The sequence below is a fragment of the Octodon degus genome, unplaced genomic scaffold, assembly GCF_000260255.1.
Source record: "Octodon degus isolate 3935 unplaced genomic scaffold, OctDeg1.0 scaffold00230, whole genome shotgun sequence".
NCBI classification, from domain to species: Eukaryota; Metazoa; Chordata; class Mammalia; order Rodentia; family Octodontidae; genus Octodon; species Octodon degus.
Genome location: NW_004524806.1, coordinates 2,995,758 through 3,011,129, shown reverse-complemented (window position 1 = coordinate 3,011,129; position 15,372 = coordinate 2,995,758). Strand labels below are relative to the sequence as shown.

Below are 15,372 nucleotides of genomic sequence, written 5' to 3'. Positions count from 1 at the left end.
ACACAGCAAGACCTTATCTCACTAAAATAACAAAGGAGAGGGCCAGCCAGATAGCTCAGCAGACTAAAGTGCCTGCTTAGGCAGAGCCCTGTAGCCGTGGTTTGATTCCTGGTGGGCCATACTGGCCCCACCCCTGGGGCAGGCTGAGATGGTGGTGATTGAGACTGTGCATGGTGGTGCACATCTGTAATCCCAGCACTTGGGAGGCTGAAAACAGGAGGATTACTGAGTCTGATCTACATAGTGAGACCCTATAGACCCTGTATTAAATACATAAAATAATAATAATAAATAAAATAACAAAGGAAAACTCAGGTTTTCAGCAAGCCAGGGACTATTAAAGGCCCACAAAAGGCAAGGACAGCACAGAGAGGTAAGTCCAGATCCCACTCTTTTCAGGCTCTGTCACTAACTCCACACTGGGCATTGTCAACTAGGCTGGCAATATGGAGTTCAGAGGACTCCGAGCCATTTACTGTGTGATGCTTGGCATCAAATCCTCTCTGGGATTTGTTTTCTGCCTCTGTGGAATGGGGATTATGATGGTAACTATCTCACAGAATTACATGAGGTAGGACAAGTAAAAGCCTAATCCACCATACAGGCTCCTCTGTGAAATGGCATTACTAAGACAATACTGGAAGGGTAGAAGGGATTATTCAGAGACAGTACTGGAAGTCTAGAATGAGTATCTAGAAGACACAAAGAAGGAGACTGACAGTAATTAGAATCAAAAAACAAAAAAAAATTGGTCTCTTCCCCAAGTGACTGACTATCCTGGAGGACAGAGACCTTAGGACACTCATTCTGATTGCATACTGGGGTGGAAGCTCTCAGGAGACCACCTACGCTCTCACTTCTGCTTTCTCTTCACAGGTCAAGAACAGGGAAGAGCAGTCTCTCAAAGTCACAGCTGCCTGAGGGCTCTGCTCCAAATGACTCAATGAGAACCTGGCAGGGGGACTCCCAACCTGCCCTGGCAGGCCAAGAATCTCCTGACTGAAGGCTGAGTGGGCCTGGCTCCTGCTTCACTCCCAAGAGCTTGGAGTGAGTGGGTAGACCACATAAGGGAAGCAAGATTTTCATGCCCACAGGATGCCCTTGTTTCCCCATGATTACACCAAAGGCCTGAAGTGAACCTTAGAGGGTAATGCACACTGTAAGTGTGAAAGCCACCTTACCAAAGATGCTGAACCCTTATACTGCGCTAGGTACCTTCCCCTCCTTTTTTAAGACAGGTTTTCACATGTAATTCAGGCTGGCCTCAAACTCACTGTGACCTCATACCTCAGCCTTGCATGTACTGAGATTACAGGTGTGCACCAACACACCTGGACTGTGCCAGGTACCTTTCTAACATCGTCTCACTTAGGCCTCATAATGCTCCCCACTCCCAGTGCTATTGCTAGCCCAACTGCAGACTTGTGTTCACATGCCTGGAAAATATTAGAAGCAGGACTCAAAGCTAGGTCTGCTGGTGTTTTGAACCTGGGTTCTCCTCGGCTCAAATTTAGGTTTTCTTTCTTTCTTGCGGAGCTAGGACAGCGAGGAAAAGGAACAAAGCATCATCCTCTAAAAGTGGTAGGTGGGGGCCGGGGAGATAGCTCAGTAGAATAAGCGCTTGCCTGGAAAGCATAAGGGCCTGAGTTCAATCCCCGGTTCTGCCAAAAAAAATTAAATTAAAATAAAAATAAAAGTGGTAGGTAAAGAAACATCATCTGGGCAAGGTGGCACATGCCAGTAATCCCAGCAATGGCAAGGGCTACGATAGGAGGATCACTATGAATTTGAGGCCTATCTAGGGTACATAGTAAGTTCAAGAGGCAGGTGTGGTGGCTCATGCCTGTAGTCCCAGCACCCAGGAGGCTGCGGCAGGAAGACTGCCGTGAGTTCGAGGTCAGCCTGCACTATATAATGAGACCCTGACTTAAAAAGCTAAAGTAAAAAACAACATAGTAAGTTCAAGACCAGCCTGGAACTACATATAAGCAAGACCCTGTGTCAAAATGAAACAAAAAACAAAAGAAAGATTACTCTGGACACACACCATCCAATGCCCAGAATGCAATGAGAGGGAATAAAAACTTCCCCCACTATGCTTCCTCATTAGGTCTTTTACCACCCAGTTCCACCTACCTTGGAAATATATACAAGGCTGTGTGTACAGAACTGGGACAAAAGCTGTACCATCCTTTGTAAAAAGTCAGCCATAAAAACAATTCAGGAAGAAATGTAGAAGCTTGGGGCTGAGCTAACGTCTTATGGTTTGGACAGGCAGTACAAGGAAAAATTACACAGTGGCCACTAGTTTTCTTGAGATGGAAGATAAGCAAGGAAAAGTCTCAGGTCCCAGGCCCAGGTCCATCACTTGCATAGCCTCCAATTTTCAGTTTCTCATGGTAAAGAATTCTTATGCTAGCCAGGTATGGTGGCACACACCTGTAATCCTAGCATTTAGGAGGCTGAGGCAAGAGGATCACCGTAAATTTGAGGCCAGTCTGAACTACACAATGAGACCTTATCTCAAAAAACAAAAACCCTTATCCTAAAGCTAGGTGTATTGGTATATATACCTATAATTCTGACACTTGGGAGCTCAGGTTGTAGGAAGACTGCAAGTCTGAATCCTTTCTGGATAACTCAGCAAAATAAAATAAAATGGCTGGAATATAGCTCAGTGTGAAGGCCCTGGTCCAATCCCTAGTACCATAAAAAAATAAGAAAAAAAAAAATCTTTGCCCTACCAATTTCCCAGTGCTCTTGTAAGGGTTACTTCAGACTACAATGCTAATTTAAAAAAAAAAAAAAATCAGCCAGACATGGTATGGTGGTGCATTCCTGTAATCCCAATACTTTCAGGGGCTAATGCTGGAAGATCACAAGTTTGGGCTCAATCTGGGAAACAGCAACTCAGGAAGACTGTATCTCAAAATAAATAAAAAGAGCTGAGAATATAGCTCAATATGAAAGCTCGGGGGGTGGGCAGGGACAGAGACAGAGACTGAGACAGAGAGACAGACAGAGACAGAGAGACAGAGACAAACAGAGAGACAAACAACTTAAACCATTTTTTTTTTTTGGGGGGGGGGACATACCAGGGATCAAACTCAGGATCTTACACTTGCTCAAGCACTCTTTGAACTGATCACAGACATGAGGGCACCTAGTCCAGCATAGAGAGAGGTCCTCTCACCTGAGGGCCACAGCATGCTAGAAGCACCAGCTTCTGTGGAATGTGACTCTTTGTATTGTGATGCCTACTACACAAAGAACCTCTCAAAGCACTTTTTATATACTCCAGGTCCACCTCAAAATGTTAGAAGTTGATAAGGTTTTTAATACTATTCCATTGAAACTGCCTTATGCGTAGGGGAAACTGAGATTTAGAAAGATTAAGCACATTTCTCAAGCTCACATAGCCAGTTAGTGGCTCAGGCCCAGTGAGCTTTCTGGTCCCTGTTCAGAAGTCTTTATTTTTACTGTGTCCTAATCCAGTTATCTTGTTTGATCCTCACAGCCCTTTGAACCCACCCATACCTATAACTACTGGTTTAAAGTCTGACTTCCCTGCTAGGCTGTTAGTCCTATGAGGAAAGGATTGGTCTATATTCCTGAGCCTGGCACAAGGCTACATAGGCAGCATTAGCCCTATGGTCAGATGAGGAGATGTGCATTAACAACAAACAGGGCCAGTGGAGAAATTCGCAACTGATTGGCACCCTGACTCCTATGCCTGATTCAGAGTGCACCAGCTCCAAGAAAAGAATAAAGATATCAAGTGAGCCAGGTGTGATGGTACATACTTGTAATCCCAGCATTATGAGAGGCTGAAGCAGGAGGATTGCCAGCCAATACAAGCCCAGCTTGGGCAATTTAACAACTATATAAGACTCTGTCTCAAAATTTAAAAAAATAAAACCAGGTGTGGTGGCACATGCCTGTAATGCCAACATTCATGAGGCTGAGACACGAGGATCACTGCAAGCTTGAGGCTAATCTGAGTTACAGAGTTTAAGGCCAGCCTAAACTGCATAGTAAGACCCTATCTCAATAAATAAATAAATAAAAATTGTAAAAAGTTATGGCTATGTAGCACAGTATGAAGGCCCTGGGTACAACCCCCAGTACCACTAAATACATAGATAAGACAGATACCAGATGAGATCAGGCCAGCCTTCAGCTATCATATGCCTCCCCCTGAACAACATGTTGTACCCAAAGTCCAAACCTACTGTCCCCAACTGCCACACTGCCCTAAGGTAGATTCTTTTGCCTGTCCTCAGGCCTCACTCCTCTCCTTAGAGAAGCCTGGCTCTCTGTGCCATCCACTATGTCTATCAGGCAGAGACCACAAAGTTCAGTATTACTCACCCTCCTGCCTCCCCAACCAGATCAGCCAACTTGCTTTCCTACAGGAGAAAAACAACCCCTTGGCGTGCTCTGGACATATCAGCCAGGCCAGGCACCTTGAGGAGCCCAGTGCTATGAGTGCTATGACAAAGCCTCGTCAGCAGCAGGAGTCCAACAGCAACCCACTGTGGAGGAAGGTACAGCTGGCCTTGCCTCCCTACACCCCGAAGGCATCAGCACAGGCTCTGTAAGAGGTCATCTACCTCATTAGTCCACATAGACAGTTAATGGACTAAGCCTAAATTTGTCAGCCTCTTCCCCTTCACAGCACCAGCCCTCTTCCGTGTCTCACCGTAACTCCTTTAGAGCATCTTGGGTTCTCCCACAGGTCTCACCAATGATAGTCCCATGCCTCTTTTTGCCACCTTCCATGCCAGACCCATACTAACCTTTCTGAAATACAGTAAACCTCATTCTGACATTCAAGGCTACCCTCAGTCTTCTTCCCAACCTTCTTCCCTAGCTACCCTTGCTACTTCTTCTGCTCTTCTTGTTATCATCACTCTTGGTGTAACAGCTTTTGTTGGAATATTGCACATAGGTCCCCCCTCCTACACAATGGAATGCCCTTCTGAGTTCTGGATCAAAGTCCACTTCTTTCTGGACTCCTGCAGGCGGAACTGGCTGCTTTCTTCTATATATTATACATTGCCAAACAACTGCACACCTCAATTAAAGGCTTTATCTCTCAATATTCAAAGTTTTGCTTGTGGGGGCTGGGATAGCTCAGTAGTCTCAGCACCTGCCTAACAAGCACAAGGACCCGGGTTCAATCCCTGGTTCTGCATGCCCTTCCGGCCTGAACTGGGTGTGGTGGCACCTGCTTATAATTCCAGTGCTGTGGAGGCTGAAACAGAAGGATCACTGTGAGTCTGAGTCTGAGCTGTGTAGTGAAGCCCTGTACCAAATAGATAAATAAAAGATCAAAGTTTTGCATGTGGTTGTTTTCCAACCAATCTGTGAACTCCTTGAGGGCAAGGAAGAAGAGATGTCTTATTCAGTTATGTATCTCTTGTCCCAGTCACAGAGTCTGGCACAGTAAATGCTCAAAAACTTTCTAGTAAATAAGCTCACTGCTAAGTTAGCAAAAATAACCCTTGGCTTGCTCTACCAGGCTGCTGTGTCTCCTGCTTACTTCCTCACCTGAGAGAAGTAAGGAGCTAAGACAAGATGTGAAATGGAGTAGAATTAGGGTATGGGTAGGAAAGGTAAGAAAGAAAAAGATGACATAGGGAAAGCCACAGTTGGAAGCTTCCCCCAAAATCCTAGATAGGGGATCCTAAGAAAGTTATCAAAAGTGTTGGTTTGCCAAAAGGCAACCAGGACAGCTTTATCCCTTCCAGGGAAGGTTCCTGGACCCAGAATAGTAACAGATTTGCCAGGGGCAGGCTAATCAGCTAAAGTAGCTTCCTCCTTGTCAAGTATATAGTCTGCAGGATAAAGAATGTGATCAGCACTGACAAAAGTTGAACAATGGAAGGCTCTGCTCTGGTGAGCAATGTATCTTGGGCCTGGAGGCTCAATAGGCTCCACAGTGAGGAAGAAAGTGGCAGTACTACATAATTGGAGCACTGGGCTAACAGCAGGAAGATCTGAAACCCCTCTCTGACCTGGGTTCTCCAGTAATTCTCCAAGCCACAGGTTTTTCCACTGTAAAAGGAATACAATTCTTGCCTTTCTGCCAAATACTACAAACACTTCTGCCAAAAGGCATAGATTGGTCAGGGATATATAGCTCAGCTGCACAATGCCTGTCTAGCAAGTGCAAGGTTCTGAGTTCAATTCCTGATACAAAACAAAAAAAAAAAGGCAGACTGGATGCAGAGCAGAATTGCAAACTCTGACCTATGAGAGGGCTAGGCCACGCTTCAAGGCCTCCCCAAATAACTTCCTCTTTGGACCTTTCTCCCACTTTGATAGCCAAGAACAGGAGCAGCCTTGCTCTCTACATTACAATGTGGAGGTAGCCAGGTTCCTACTAACTCCTGCCCTGGGTGTGGGGACTTCAGGGATGATGAGGATATAACTCCTTGCCTTGCTAACACCTTAGCAAGGCTTAGTCACAGGGCTGAGAAACAGGTTCTAGCTCTAGTTCTTTCATTTATAAGGTGGAAAATATGGGGCACTATCTACTCAGGTATTTAGCATGCTAATCCACAGAATGGGACTAATACCCTGAGTTAGAGGTTACACCTTCTCATACAGATGAGGCCTTATTTATCATCATGACTAGAGATGAGAAGTAGAAAATGAAAAGACAAGACCAGGGCTGCTGAGATGGCTCAGTGGTCTAAAACACCTACTTGGAACAAGCTTAGCAAAGCACAGGGACCACAGTTCAATCCCCCAGCACCACATGCCAGCCAGCCCCGCCTCCTGGTGGGCTGAGCTGGCCACACAGATACACACACAAATAAATAACTAAATAAAATTTAAAAAAAAAAAAAGACAAGACCAGTGTTCAAGAGGGAAAAGAATATTCACTGAGCAACTATACTATGCCATGCTCTCTTCATCAGTGCATTTATTTATTTATTTATTTATTCCTGTATTTAGGACAGGGTCTACAGGGTGTATAGGGTCTCACTACACAGATTGGGCTCACTGCTTCTCCTGTGTTTGGCCTCCCAAGCACTGGGATTATAGGCGCGCATCACCACTCCCAGTCTCAATCACCACCTCAGTGTGCCTCAAGGGCAGGGCTTGGCACAGCATGACAGGGATCAAACACTGGCTGCTGCGCTCTGCCTAAGCAAGCACTTTAGTCTGGTGAGCTATCAGGCCAGCCCTCATCAGTGCATTTAAACCACACACCAGCCCTGTAAAGTTGGTACTATTATATAGCCATTCTGCAAGTAAGAAATTCAGGCTCATAGCTAAGCATGGTGGCACACAGTCAGGAAGCTAAAGAAGGAAGATCACCTCAAATGCAAGATGAGCCCAGGCTATATAGTGAGTTCAAGATCAGCCTGAACTATACTATAAGCAAGACCCTCTGTCAAAAAAAAAAAAAAAAAAAAGAAAGGAAAGAAAGAAAGAAATACAGGCTCAGAAGTGAAGTAACATGTCCAAGGCATTACAGACAATGAGACTCCAGAGCTCATGTCCATAGAGAGCACGAGGCACTTTTTCCCACATCACTGTAAATTGGTTGGGTGGCTGGATCCAAGCCAGGTCTCACTGACCCATGGAGGTCCTATTTCAGACCAGATGTAGGGAGGATAAAACACCAAGCAGGCTTTATTGCCTTATCTCTTTCCCATAGATTAGGGTTTCCTAACAGGTGGACATAGAGGCACCTTCCCAGGGCAGTAGCTGGTAAGCTGGCTCTCTCCTTTACCATGTCAGGTCTTGTCTGAGGCCCTAGAACACCCACAGGGCTACCCAACTGGATTTTTCCTTTGAGGCTGAGACGTGGAAAAGGGGAGAGAGAGGGCCTGTGGTCTAGAGTCACAAAACATAGACCCACATGTATAGCTGCCTCCTTCCAGAAGGGCCACCCAGGGACCATTCAATGTCAGCTCCATACTCTCCTGGGATCTGTAATAACTCAAGGAAAGTGGATGCTTTGAACTTACAAACTAAAGAAGGTGGTAGGAAAGCAAGCTCTGACTTACAGGAAAGCCTTGGTCCCACTTCAACTGGTACATAGCAATCTATAAGAGATGCCGATTAAGCCAGTTCAATGATTTCCAAAGTCATAGGACTATCATAAGATAACTAAAAGTAGAGGGCTCAGGGAACAGGAGAACTAAAGAAGGTAATATTGCTGTTCCAGATGTTTTTCCCTGAGTGTAGCTCAGATCCCTTACCCCCTTAACAGGAAGCCAATGCCCAGGGGATCCCAGAGAGCATAGCTCATGTCTCATCTGGCTTGCTGACTGAGTACACTGAGAGTGGGTGGGAAACTCCAGCCTCCAGAGGCCAGTCCTGACAATCACATGGGAACAAGATAAAGGTCAGAGATCTACCTGTTAAGCCATCTCCCTCAGATGAGGGGACCTGATATTCCAACTTATATCCTTCACCTTCCTGGCCACTTCCTCTAAGCTGTAGAAGGGATATTGGAGATCTGTTCTTCCTATCACCCCATGATTGAAAGAGTAACATCACTCTTTCCACTTTCCCCTGCTGAGAACACTTCTTTCTCCTTACCTGGACCTCCCTAGACTTCAATCTCCAGCCAAGCAAGAACCAATGCTGTCAACACCTCTGTCTGTACTCAAGCTACCCACAGGGCCATATGCTAGCTAACAGCTTTCTTGCCTTTGGCTACTACTGCCCCAGAACAAGCAAGGAACACCTCAGTCCCAGTAAAGGTGCCCTGCAGAGTAGGCTCAAAAGACAGAGTGAAGAAGTAGAAAGGGCAAGGCTTTGGGTTCAATCCTCAGCTTTCCTCCTAACATACTGAAAAAGCTAATCATCTCTCTCAGCCTTCAGTTTACCTCCCCCTATGGCCATCTCTAAGGTCACTCTTACCTTTCTGACTTCAAATGTCTGTCAGTAAATCATTCAGTAAATAAATATTAATTGAACATTTCCTCCACTGCAAGCCTGAGGAGAAAAAGATGAATGAGCCTCACCCCAGACCTAAGTTTATCAGGCTAATACACTAGTAAAGACAACACACTCTTAACCTCCTACACTGCTAAGGAAATCAAAGCCAAAGATGAAGGCAAACAGGTTCCTGGTAGACACCTTTGGTCTACTTGATTCCCTGCTGGTGCCATGGGCCATATTTATGAATAGTAAGCATCATGAACTGGGAGTCTGGTTATTTTGGTTTTTGAGACAGATGCTTTCAATGTAGCCCAGACAGGGGCCGGGGAGATAGCTCAGTGGAATAAGCGCTTCCCTGGCAAGCGCAAGGCCCTGAGTTCAATCCCCGGCTCCACCAAAGAAGAAAAAAAAAAAAAAAAAAATCAGTGTAACCCAGACTGGCCTTAAACTCATGGAAATTCTCCTTCCTCACCTTTCCAAGGCATGTGTCATGATACTCAGCTTCTGACCTTGGAATCTGAAACCCTAGGTTCAAATCCCAGTTCTGCCATTAATATGCTGTGATCTTAAGTAAGTTATTTTCCTCTCTTGGCCTGCTTTCTCTTCTATATAATAAATAAAGCTAAACTGGTCATTAATTAAGATCCTTTCTAGCTCAAAAGCTACCAGCAGGAGGTAACCTCCAATCTGCTTCTTCTCCATTCCCTGGAACTATTAAAACTGACTTCTCTTGGGCCAGGGAGATAGCTCAGTAGAATAAGTGCCTGCCTGGCAAGCACAGGGTCCTGAGTTCAATCCCCGGTACAAAAAAAAAAAAACAAAACCCTGACTTCTCTAAAGACAACCTTTGACCCAAGGTGGATGAAATAGACATTTAATCTTAAGCCAGAGTCCCCACCAACTCTGCCACAGCCATCAGTGCTCATGTTCCACTTCTCTCGAACAGCACATAGACTCCTAGCCCTAAACCACTGGACTGTGTTTAGGGCGGTCACCCTGAAACTTCACATAACTTCCCCTCTTATGGCCTTGGGGAAGGCTTTTTTGAAACCACAAGATTAAACAAGAAACATCCAAGTCTTTCAATAGTGACTGACAGCTTCAAGGAAATAGGCAGGGAAAGATGAAGAGGTCTGGGATTCCACCTCAGCTCTAGTTGTAAAGACATCAAAAATGTGGAGGGCATCTGCAGAGCCACGTCCCAGATTTGCGGTTAGAGGGTGGGGAAGACAGATGTCTGGCTGCCCCACTGGGGAGTATAGCCAGAGGGAGGTGCTCCCTCAGGGGCCTCTCTGCCCACAAATGCCAGAGGTACGCCCTCATTTTTCTCATCATTTCTCCAGTCCTTAGAAGGAAACTACCATTTTCTGGGTCACAGTTTACGTCAGGCACTGTGCTAGGCATCTTTAAACACCCCATTTTCACTGGACACCTGATCCAGGTCTCAGGCTCTACCCACATGCCCTCTTCTATAGTTGCCCTTTACAACGAGTAAACATGCTCAAACATCCAGGACCTTGCCCTGTTCTTATAGCTGGCAAGTGTGATTTTTAAATTCAGCTTTTTACCACTATGTTATACTGCTCTGCATCCTGAGATCTCATGACCTGCTTGATAAGCATGTAGTAGGAATTCTCATGCCCTAGAATTCATCACCAGATCTGAATTCTTCCTTCCAAGACCCCAAATGAAAATAAGAACTCCTTTACCAGCTCTCAAGACCACACCCTCCTGGAGCCTTGCTCACTGTTCCCCAAATTGAAAACAAAGTCTCCTTTGGGTTCTCACAAGCTATACCAGAGGAAAATGGGACAAAACATCATCAGGGAGAGGGATGAGAATGAGGGGGGCTCTTTGAGTCCCAGGTTGGCATGCTGTGAACTAGGGAGAAGCTACAGGAGACAGATCCAGTGGGTGGGAGGAAACTCCCCTTAGAGGGGGGAACCTAGATTTCTCCTAGGAAGAAAGGTCTGGTGAATGAGAGAGGATTTGGAATTGGAAAAAATTCTGGAATACAGTTATGGGGTTGCTAGTATGGGGTGGAGCTCTTATACAGTGAAGGCACTTTCATAAGTGCTAAGAGTGGATAGGGGAACCTTGGGCAGTCACAATCACTCAAAGAGAGAAAGTATATCTTCTGGAGTAAAGTCGCTAAAGGTAACTGTGATGAGCTGCTGTGTTGAACAGGAGGCACATCAAGAGGCAGGCTTGTCAGTTCTGTGTACAGCCCTGATCTCATGTGACACAACAGCTGGAGTATAAGTGGGGTCTGCAGTTCATCTTCCTAAGACAATCATTAGCCTGAACATAATGATCTGTGGGAGCACTAGGCACAGTGGGCTCCAGGAGGCAGAGTCTGGCTGCCCACCCTGTCCAACTTGGTGGAAAGTTGTGTCCACTGCCTCAGTTTTGCCATTTGCTATGAGTGTTCCAGGGTGGGGTGTCTGGGTGTGCTATTTGAGCAGGAACTTGCTATCCTGCCTACTGGCACTCCAGATCTGGATTTGGAAAGGAAGATTCATGTCCCTGCAACATCTATGGAATCTCCCTGCTGGTTCCTATGGCTATGGAAGCTGACAGAACACCCTGGATGGAGCTGAGGTGCTGTCACCCTGTAGGTACTGGGATGAGATAGTGTCTGCCTACCTGTTGCCAGAGACAATGGAAAAAGCTGCCTCTGAGTGGGGAGGGGAATGCTCTGATCCTTCCATGAGAAGGGACTGTCTGTCCCAGGATGGGACTTTGTGTGTGGGCTGACCAGAATCAGTCCATAAAGAGGTCTGTTGTCTTGAGGATCAATCTGTCCTGGAATAGGATGGGAACGGGCAGTCAGTCCTTTTTAAGTCTATCTACAGTTTCCTGACATGGGGGTGGTGAGATGATGCAGACAAGGACATCTGTGGGTCCGTGGGGGAGGGGAGAGATGGAGCACATCTGTATGGGGGAGGGGAGTAGCCATCTGTAAACCTTCCAGGAGGTGGCAAAGTCAGTCAGCCCTAAGGCTAGGGTGGCAGTGGTAGGGAGGAGGACAGGTGTCCCTCACTGGCCTGCGATGGGAAAAGCGCACTGTTGGTCCTCCCCGGGGGCGGGTCAGTCTGTTTAGAAGATGGGGAGCAGGGTAGAAGGGGTGGGGTGGCCCGTCGGTGCCTAGGTCAGAAGTAGAGCTGTCACTGCCCACAGGGGTGGGTTCATGGGAAGAGACAAGGTGGGGGGTGGGGAAAGGGGTCAGGAGTCACTCTTGGAAGGAGGACGTGTCGGTCAGTCCTCAGGGCGACTATGTCCTTGTTGAGGCCTGAGTCCGTGCCCCACTTAGCCCAGGTCTCGGCTCTACTCACGCGTCTTCTGCCCCCTGTGAGCCCACGATGAAGCCGAACTTGTCGATACGGTGCTCAGCAAAGCCGTTGGCCTCTGAGTCGGAACCCAGAGAGCTAAGCTCGTCGGCGGCTGCTGCGTCGGGGCCCTGCGCCAGGTTCTCTCGGGTCCCAGACAAGCTCCCCGCGGCCGCAGGCGCGCGCGGCCCATTCTCTCCGCTGCTCTTCGCCATCCCGGCCGCGCCCGCCGCCTCAGCCCCAGCGGCCACCTCGGCCACCTCAGCCGCCTCAACCTCCCGGCCTCTGCCGACGCCGCCGACGCTCCGCCCACGCGTCGCGCCCATTGGCCACCAGGAGGTTGGGGGCGGGGCTCAAGGCCCACCGGGGGCGCTCCCCCCAAGCCCAATGGCGGCCGGAGACTCTGGGCCCCTCCCACTCCCCCAGGCTGGCGCCAACGGCCCGACGTGAGAAGGCGGGGCAGCAGTCCCCAGGAGTCCAGGGCTGCCAATCGCGAGAACTCACCTGGACAATATCCTCTGGCCTTTCCGGATTGAGCCAGACTCGGATTGTCAACGCAGGAGCTCTGAGGCAGAAGGTCTAGATTTTCCTCCGGAATTCTGCGTCAGAGGTCGGCTTCTTAAGACCCCAGGAGTGTGTTAGTTATAACCCAATGTCATAACTTAACATTGAGTTATGGAGTCCAGTTATGAACACTGAGGAGACCCAAATGTGTTCAGGAACTCTCCCTGGGACCCAGAACAGATAAAATTTTTAGCCTTAACTAGAAGTTTGGCAGTGCATTTCCCTGACCACTGCTTCTGGGGCCTTAAATTAGCTTGTGGAAGACATAATAATAATAACCTAGAATCAAGTGCGGTGGTACACACCTGTAATTCCAGCTATTGGGGAGATTGGAGGCAGAAGGATCACAAATCTGAGGCCAGCCTAGTAAATTTAATGAGATCCTATCTTGAAATAAAGGGCAGGACATTTAGTCCACCGGTAGTGTTTGCCTAGCATTCCAGGGTTTGATCCCCAGCATCCCCCGCCCCCCCACCACCACCACACACACAAATTAAAAAGCTGGGCGTGATGATGCACTAGGGAGGCTGAGGCAGGAGGTATACTTCAAGACTAACCTAAACTACATAGCGAGACCCTGACCCAATTTTAAAAAACAAAAACAAAACAAAAAACCCCATACCATCCCTTTTTTTTTTTTTTAGCATATTCACAGAGTTGTGCAACTATCACAATCTAATTTTAGAACATTTTCATCACCCAAAAAAACCCTCCTGCAATAGCGGCCACTCCCCAACCTGTCCAGAACCTGGCTGCCTCTAACCTTTTTTTTTTTTTTTTTTTCCAGAACCAAGGTTTGAACTCAGGCCCTTCTGCTTGCCAGGGAAGCACTTATTCTACTGAGCCATTTCCCCAGCCCCTGTCTAATCTGCTTTATGTCTACAGATTTTCCCTTTTATGGACATTTCATACAAATGGAATCATACAGTATGTGGCTTTTGTGTCCAGCTTACTCTGAAATGGTTCTAAGATGCATCCACATTGTAGCACTTAGTAGTCCTTCATTTCCTTTTTGTGATGAATAATATTCCATTGTATGAATATACTACACTGTCACTTAGGTGTGTCCATTTTTAGCTATTAGGAATAATGCTGCTTTGATCATTCAGGTACTAGTATTTCTTTAAGTAGTACTTGCAATCAAATTTAAGGGCTTTAGCACTGGATCCCCAGCTCCCTTTTTATTTTGAGACACTAAGCTGCCCAGGCTGGCCTCAAATTTTTGATGCTGCTGCCTCCACCCACTCTGTAGCTGGGATTTCAGGTGTGTCCCTAGCCAGGTACATGTTTGTGTATGGACATATATTTTAATTTATCTTGGGTGGAATTTCTTAGGAAAGGGATTTCTGGGTCATAACATTGAGGAACTAGGGGGCCAGGTAGATGGCTCAGTAGAATAAGAGCTTCCCTGGCAAGTGCAAGGGCCTGAGTTCAATCCCCGGTTCTGCAACAAAAAAAAGAAAAGAAAAAAGAAGAAAGAAAGAAAGAAAGAAAGAAAGAAAGAAAGAAAGAAAGAAAGAAAGAAAGAAAGAAAGAAAGAAAGAAAACATTGAGGAACTGGCAAATTGTTTTCCACATTAGTTGCTTTTTAGCAATGAGATACATACTATTATTAGTCCCATATTACATTAGAGGGAACTGAGGTTCTAAGTCCCTATAAATCAATAAGTGAGACAGGCCTAGAAAGAGGAAGGGACCAGAAGAGATAGATTTGAACTGCAGGACCTAAGAGACAGAAAAGAGGGTGGGGGTGGACTGAGCTTAAGCCTTGAATGATTTTACCAGCTGTTTCCTTGTGGCCCAGACATTCTCAAAGACCTCACCAAGCAGTCTTCACATTCCATGGGCTTCTGGTTTTCCATAAACAGGGCAGCAGTGGACATGGGAGTGGGCACAGGCTCTTCTGGTCTTAAATCCTGTCTGGGAAGACTCTGCTCCTGTCCAATGACTCCAGAGTGATGGGCTCTTTGGTCCCAGCTCCAAGGAGGGGCAAAGTGGGCTGTGCATGGGGATGTGACTGTCTCCCAGAAAAGGGAAAGGATCCAGGCATCCCTGAAACAAATGTCACGCTGCAAGCATGGTAAAGCAAAGTGCCCACAACCCTCTGACTTAATCTTCCTGGTGCTAGGCTCACATCCGAAACATGTTCTTATTCACCAAGGGGTTACTGGGGTGGGGGTGGGACACATTAGTTGCACCTGGGTGTCCATCACTGGCAGACTGGAGGAACATGACTGGTTAATGCCTGGATGCCACAGCTGCTAATCTTGTATCACACTAACCAGGATTTAAATTTCTGCTGTGACCCTGACCAAATCACTTTCTGCTCATCCATAAAGAATATCTGATGCTACCCAATAAAAATTCACCATTCTTATAAGCTTTTTTTTTTTTTTTTTCGGAACTGGGGATTGAACTCAAGCCCTTGTGTTTGCCAGGGAAGCGCTTATTCTACTGAGCCATCTCCCCAGCCCCACTTATAAGCTTTTTTTTTCTTTTCAAAGTTTTATTGATAAACATATATCAATGAGACAGTTTCAAATCAAATCGAAAGTACAGTTTCAACAAA

At 46.7% G+C, this 15,372-nt stretch overlaps 1 protein-coding gene across 3 annotated transcripts in view; it reads right to left on the bottom strand.

The window, feature by feature from the left end:
• Nucleotides 1-12,547, bottom strand: part of Tbc1d10a (TBC1 domain family member 10A) — a 33,987-nt gene extending 21,440 nt beyond the window's left edge. The window contains exon 1 of one of the 3 annotated variants that reach the window (XM_023705815.1): nt 12,246-12,547. In XM_023705815.1, the coding sequence (XP_023561583.1) occupies nt 12,246-12,454 (209 nt within the window). In that variant the 5' untranslated portion in view covers nt 12,455-12,547. Of the gene's footprint in view, nt 1-11,556; nt 11,675-12,245 lie in introns of those variants that run through there. The other 2 variants (XM_004645538.2, XM_023705816.1) reach the window with 2 other exon arrangements.
• Nucleotides 12,548-15,372: the final 2,825 nt, after the last annotated feature.